At 35.8% G+C, this 7458-nt stretch overlaps 1 protein-coding gene across 1 annotated transcript in view; it reads left to right on the forward strand.

Moving 5' to 3' along the window:
• The window catches only part of ntng2b (netrin g2b), a gene marked incomplete in the record, with an annotated part of 110943 nt that extends 103716 nt beyond the window's left edge, over positions 1 to 7227 (forward strand). Inside the window, 2 exon segments of the mRNA XM_014006575.1 lie at positions 2609 to 2743; positions 5778 to 7227. Coding sequence (XP_013862029.1) covers positions 2609 to 2743; positions 5778 to 6001 — 359 coding nt within the window.
• Between the last annotated feature and the right edge of the window lie 231 nt (positions 7228 to 7458).

A 7458-nucleotide genomic window follows, 5' to 3' on the forward strand; every position in this document is an offset into this window, starting at 1 on the left:
CTTTTCCTGAAGATAGAAGAGTTTGTTGAATCTGACGTGACATGTTCGTACGAACCCTTTGTACGAACAAAAGTAAGAAAAAATTAGGATAAGAATACGAACATGTTCTTGCATGAGGCCCAGTGTTTTTAATCACAACAAATTACCTCAGTTTAGCTTAACTCATCTTGAAGCTAACTAATCTATTACATCAAGCTGAGGATTAAATTAACTTTGGTCAAAATGATCTCAGCTTATGTTAAGATTCCTGCTTTTTAAGCTGCATTTTGTTACCTGGATTATCCTGATACCATGAGCAGTTCCAGAGATTTGCCTCCATTTGTCTTCTAATCAGGATAACTCATTGATATTTGATCTGAATCCTATTTTTAAGTTATCCTAATGAGGAATTTTTGACATTATAAAAAGGAAACTTCAAACAATATTTTGCTTTTAAGATTTACCAGATGGAAAGAAAAGAGTTTGCAGGGAAAATGACAAAAAATGTAAGGATTTTCTGCTCAAAATAATGTTTTTGTAGCTACTCGTCAAAAAAGGGCTTCAAAAATGTTTTAGGATTATATTTTAGACATTTCATTTAAACAACCTATAGAAAAGGTGATTATGTTTTGACAAAACCAGTTGTTGCAAATGTTTTAATCAATGCACTATAGCTGCCTCTTTCTCCACATACCACTTTGAGACTTAACCCTCAGATTGATGTGATGGGTCATTACTTACAAAATTGCTGTGCATCAATCATTGAGCTTGAATTTGTTTTTTTAGCTTAACTCCACGATCCAGATCATATGTCATTACTTCATCCCGTTATTGACTGACAGCACAGGCTTCCAGTTTCACGTGTTGACCATTTTGGCTCTGCTACTACATCACATGGCACAAAGGTGCATCATGGATAGGTTGGTTTCAGCCCTTCCTCTTCAGGAATTAGTCTGAGGCAGCAATAAGGTACCTAACTCCCAGAGTGTTGTGTCTTTTGAAAAACACTGTAGTCATTTCTGTGCAGGCTAATGCTGTATTTTGCCTAAAGACAAACACACAAATACACAAATAAACAATCTACATGAACACCCATCTCTCATAGTTGTTCAAGCATTAATTTATCTAAATTTACATAAAAGAAACAGACCATATTTTAAACAAAGTCAGAAGGAAAACTCAATATATTATTGCTGGACCAGGATGCTGGTTTGATCTGATACCAAAGATTATTTCTAGTTAAATGTTTCCATAAATATATATTTTGAAAGTTGTTTTACTTTCCCATTTACTACAATTTTACTTTAACCTTGTACAGAAAATTTAGTTAACTAAGAATTCTGAGTATTTCTGTGAACTTCTTACAGGTTTTAGTGTTTTTTTAATTCCGTTTTGTTGAACATTTTTGAATCAGAATTTCAACATGCTGTTAAATTATTCAGCACAACATAAAGACCTGAGCATCTCCCTTATTTTTATTTTTTTCAAAAAACACATGAAACCATCTTTGCACTTGCCTTTGAAATGCAGGTATCATGTGATGAAAAGAACTCACATTTCTGTGCAGCTGAATCTGTTCCAACATCTGAGATACGTACTACTTTCTGACATAAAAGGACATCTGTCATTTTCTTCCTTCGGTCTTAGAAGAGAAGAAAGAGATGTTTTTTTAAGGCTTTAAGACGCTGTTGACAGAAAACCTGTGCCAGGAAATTTACTAAGACTGTTGGTTTAACCTAAAGCAGAGAGTTTGTGTAGTGCTGCACAGACTGAGGGGAAAAAACAGGATCATAAAATGACAGATAGTTTTACAAATATTCAAATATTCCATTAGGTACTGCAAAGAAACTCCTTGCATTCAAAACCTTGCACTTGGCAATAGAAGATAAGCAAAAGACTGACTTACTGTAATTATTATCATCTGGCTAAATAAAAAAAACTAAATTATTTATGTTATTGTTATTATCTGTGTGTTTGTTAAAAAAAAAAAAGCATGTTTCCATTTTTTTCAGGAAATAATTATTGGATGTCCCTCTATAACTGATCAACATTTGGATCCAACCCAGTTTATGTTGGATGCTAGCTGACCTTAAAAAAACTAATTACTTCAACTCTGTCAACTTTTATAATATTGAGCTAAAATGTGTGTGCTTGTGGCTGAAAGTCATTCATTGAATGATATCATGCATTGCAGTATTTTTTAGGGTTTGACCCAAACAGATACACCTATGTAATTTCTCAGCATAACATAATCTTTGTCTAAATTGTTGGCATGAAAGGTGATATTTAATCTTTCAAGGAATGCTAGGCCTTTAATTCTGGGAGAAAAGCGTCTTTGTCTGAATCTATAAAAACATCACATAAACACATCATCCCATGTACAGTGCTCTAAATGTTCAAAATTGAAAATGTTCAAAAATGTATTTATGCAACAGGAATGGGAGCAGATGACCCCAGTTGTCACATTTAGTTTTAAGCGAGTGCAGTCACAAAAGAGCTATTTGTGAATCCAAGATTACAATATTACACCAATAACTGTCAATTGTTTTGTTCGACTTAACACAAGTTCAAGTTAAATCCTCCTAAATTCTAACATTTTAAAAGCAAATCTGTATGTGTTTTCCTTTAGAGTGCAACTGCAACCAGCTGGGTTCGGTCCACGACCGGTGTAACAACACGGGCTTCTGCCAGTGCAAAGACGGAGCCATGGGGGCCAAATGTGACGACTGCCTGCCAGGATTCTACTGGAAACAAGGCTGTTACCGTGAGTACAAGCAGACCGATCTTCATGGGCCAGCAGAAACGCTCCAGCCTTTTCCGGGACCTTTTGAAGCGCACAGTCCACTTAACTTGTGCCGCTCCTAATGTTTTCTTTACTCACTGGGGAACAGATCATGTAGCTCATTAGAAGCATCAGCTGCTCCTTAAACTGATGACCCTGTCACACTTTAACCCCATTACAGAGAATCGCTTTCCTCTGCCATCTACCATCCAGTCAGGTGCCTCAGTCTCAAATAGACCCGCCTGTACGCACTCTCTCTCTCTCTCGTGTGCAGACTAAAGACCAGACATGGATGCAGTTTCACTTAGGATTCATTATTAATAACCAGGAGCATGGTGTAATTAATAGTAGCACCATTTGTTTTAGGTTAGACATCAAACTCTAACGGTGCAAATTGTCTCAAGAAATAACAACAAAAAAAATGTTAGAACATAGATTTATTTCTTGTCGCAGTACATTTTTAGGTCAGGTATTTTTAAAAGTGCAACTGCTTCTGTGCTGTTAGTCATGCAGTTTTTAGCATTTTAATGACGCTCCTTGTTCCTCCAATCATTACTTAACAAAGGTCGCACGTGCAGGAGATTTTTTTCCCCTTTTTTTGCTGGGCTTGACTAAACAGTTTTGACTTGACCCAGGGAAAGTGCATGCTTAAGAAAAACTGAAAAAAATAATAAGTGCAAAAGCAAACAGAAAAAGGCAGGTGTTACTTGTTTTTGTCCCAAAGGGGGAAAAACAAGAGATTTTACCTTGCCTCTTTTCTTTCCCCTCACTTTGTTCCTTCTGTCCTGAATTCCTCTCTTCCGGCTACATCTTCACTTCCTCTGTTTTCTATCACTGCCCCTTCCTGGATTTTCTCTTTGCCAAGCATCTTTCCTGTATCTTTGTGCTTTTCTTTTAACTCACCCACTATCCTCTCACCACCTGTCATTGTGTCACATTGCTGCATGATCCTAGTTTCAAACTCTATTACTTCTGTAAATCTGTTTCTCTTTATTGTGATGTCATGACGAACCGTCAAAATAAAATTAGAGTTAAATATAATTAAAATATAAATTGCCACCAAGCACCACGTGTTTGTTTATCTCCAAAAAAATGGTCAACAATGGTGACGTCGGTGGAAGAACAATATGGGGAAAAGAAGTTCAACAATTTTGATGCATTGGTACATTCACGCATTTGATGAGTAAAGTATATCCTATCACAAACTGGACATAAATTAAGTTTTGAGATATAAATGTTCTGATTGTCAGCCTAAAGTTGAAAAAAATATGTTGAAATGGTAGACTCACCAATCGCAAAAGTTTCACAAAAGCTAAGTGTTTTCAAATTGGTGATACTTTCTTTTACGGTACCCTTATTACCATATAGTTACAAGGTAATAAAAAATGTAATTAAATGTAATTACTACCTTATTACCATGTAATTATGTGGTAATTAGGGTACAAAAAATTACTGTTAGTAAAACTACCTTTAGTAGGTAACTACAATCAAATTACTATTCAATAGTAACTCAACACTATATTTATAACCAAAAGAATGCAACTAAATTTTGGGGTTAGTGATTAATTGCAATAAAAATAACTTTAAAACTGTCCAAATTACCTACTACTTGTTTAGATGTTACATAGTGAATTGTAATACATTACCAGGTAAGTGCTACATTACTGCAGACAATTAATTACATAGTAAAATTGTACCCTAATTACCACACAATTATATAGTAATATGGTAGTAATTACATTTAATGACCATTTTTTTATTACCTTGTAATTGCATGGTAATAAGGGTACCATAAAAGAAAGTGTTACCTTTGAATTTGTGAAAGGATATATGGCTCTTTGAAAGAAACCGGATCTTGTAGCTCTCCCCTTTGCCTGTTCTCTTTTGTCTCGATGGGAAAAGCAAAGGAGGAGCATCTGAGGAGGAAAACACACAGACATCAGTGTCACATCACGATAAGAAAAAACATAAAGGAGCGGCTCTCAGTTGTCTGCGAGTTGGTTTGAAGAGCCATTCAAAGGATTTGAGTCATTGATGAAGGTCACATCTCGAGTTGCAGTGTTGTATAAAGTACATCAAAGTGATACTTGAGTAGAATTACAAGGATCTTATCATAAAATTACTTTGGTAAAATTTAAAGTCTTCTCTAAAAATATTACTTGAGTAAAAGTCTTAAAGTATCTGATATTTTTTGTACTTAAGTATCAAAAGTAAATTTCTGACACAAAATCTACTTAAGTATTAAAAGTAAAAGTACTGAGTAAAAGTGAGCAGTTAGATTTTCCAAAATGACATTTATTAGGAGGTGACTTCTCCAAAAAATATTTTTTCTAACGGCGTGCAGCTGTGATGGGTTGTGTACAAGCAAATATGGTGTCAGAATGGTATATATTTATACTTCTCATCCAATCATAATTAAATTCACTCTATCCAGGAGACACAATTTATCAGGATAGTATTTTTTAAGTAATAACAATTTGGAATAAAATAGAAGTAATGACTTTCTACTTCTTACCTTTTAAAAAATGTAGTGAGTAGAAAGTACAGATAATTGTGTAAAAATGTAATGAGTAAAAGTAAAAAGTACGCTGAAAATAATTACTCAAGTAAAGCACAGATAACCAAAATTTCTACTTAAGTACAGTAACAAAGTATTTGTACTTAGTTACTTTAAAATTCTGTCTAGTTGAATCACAAACTCTTACTTAAAGGTGCTTTACTGCCCTGTTAGCGCTTCAATATTTGTCAGTGTTTTCATGCTCCCTTGTTTCTCTTTCCGTTCGCCTTTTTTTTTCCACTTCAATGTCTCCTCCAAATTTGTACCCCTTTCCGCTGTCGCCATATTTGTTTTGCTGCACTACAGCCAGCCTGATGTACTGTAGGTCACTCATGAGTCAAGTTTTAACATAGTTTTTAGCAGGTTTAACCAAAAGCTTTGTTCACTTTAAGTGCGTACCCATATTTCCGCGTTTTATACCTATATATCTCTTTCTTCCGCTTTTGTTTCCTCCCACAGCTAACGTTTGTGACGAAGAGATGCTCCTGTGCCAGAATGGCGGGACGTGCTACCTGAACCAGAAGTGCATCTGTCCTCCTGAGTTCAAAGGCGTGCTGTGCCAACACTCGCGCTGCGAGGCGGGGAAGGACTGCAACGGCGCTTCCTCGCCGCACCTCTCCACGGCCACCCTGCTGCTCTGCACTCTGCTAACCTTCTCGCTGGCCACGATAACACACCACTGAGCTGTGAAAAAAAGCCCCGCTCAAACCAAGGAGTGTGTGTGTGTGTGTGTATATATATATATGGGGTGCAAGATGGGGAGGGACCAGTCAAGTAAAGGACCCCGGACTAAAAAAAAAAGGCACACGACCGCACTCAATTAAGCACACGCTCTCACCGAACACTACCTAAGCCCTTGCAAACACACATACACACACTTCACAGGACTGTTAGGACACTGAGCGTGTGCTCAGGTGTGAGAACAGAGAAACACCTCAGAGACAAGAGATGCAGTTAAAGGGGAAGAAAATCCTACCAACCACTGTTCCCTTTACTCTTCAGCTGGAGCAATGTGCATCAAACCAAAAAGCATAAAAAGAACACTTAAATCACCACTGTTTCACTTCAAAGGGAATGGCTGTTGTAACCACAAGGACCTTTTTTTTCTTCTTCTTCTTCTTCTTTCTGGTTGAGTTAAAGATCTGTCCTCTGTTAGACTGACAGCTAACGTGTGTGTGTGTGTGTGTGTGAGCGTGAGTGTGTGGTCCGGCTCAGTGTGATGGCGAGACATGTCAGCTTGACGGACGGGCCAAAAAGAGCTTGTTTAATTCTGCTGCCTCGGCCTACATAGTAAAATAACCAGGTTTCATTTCTTCTCAAAGGATGAGACTTGATTTCACATTTACTCTATTTCTGCTGCTTTTTTTTATTTTTTTGAAATTATTATATCTTCAGTCATTTTATCTAAACGTGCCCACTAGTAGTCGCTGAGATTATACATATTATATAATATCCAGGGGGTTATGAATTATATTTAAAAAAAATGAATAGTCACTGTTATGGTTGTTATAGGAATGAGTGATTGTTGCCATACTTAACGAGATTTAATCCTCACACAATTATTCAGGAAGCAGAGTTTAACAGCTAATCAGAAGTCTAAAGAAGAGAGAAAAGATGTGAATCACGTATCAATATTATATGACATTATTTGACTATTTTTTGTAGAAATTATTTTTGTTTGAAGTTACAATAAATTATACAAAGAAAATATGAAAAAAGACATTTACAACTATTTCAAATGCGCATTTTATTACACTGATTGTAAAGCTTACAGTAAATATGACTGTTATTTGCCTTCTTGGTTGTTTTTTTGTTTTGTTTTTTTATTCACTCACATGGTGTTATTCCTGTTTGTTTCAAAAGTTAGAAAAGAGAATAAGTTTGGACTAAAGAAAGATGCTTTAACTCATTCATGTGATTGTCACTTTGTACGAAGCTGTGCCCATTTTTACAAACAGAATATTTAGTTAAAAAGTTAAATCCGGTCCACAATAAGAGCCGCTGTGCTGATGAGAAAACGAGTTATTTCAGTTTCACAAAAGAGGGATAGAGCTTTTATGTCTGGAGATAAAGAACAAAAAAAAACTGGATATGTTAAAGCATTTTCCACAATGATTTAGAACAGTTTTAAGACACAAAA

This window comes from Austrofundulus limnaeus, unplaced genomic scaffold (assembly GCF_001266775.1).
Source record: "Austrofundulus limnaeus strain Quisiro unplaced genomic scaffold, Austrofundulus_limnaeus-1.0 Scaffold36, whole genome shotgun sequence".
Lineage (NCBI taxonomy): Eukaryota > Metazoa > Chordata > Actinopteri > Cyprinodontiformes > Rivulidae > Austrofundulus > Austrofundulus limnaeus.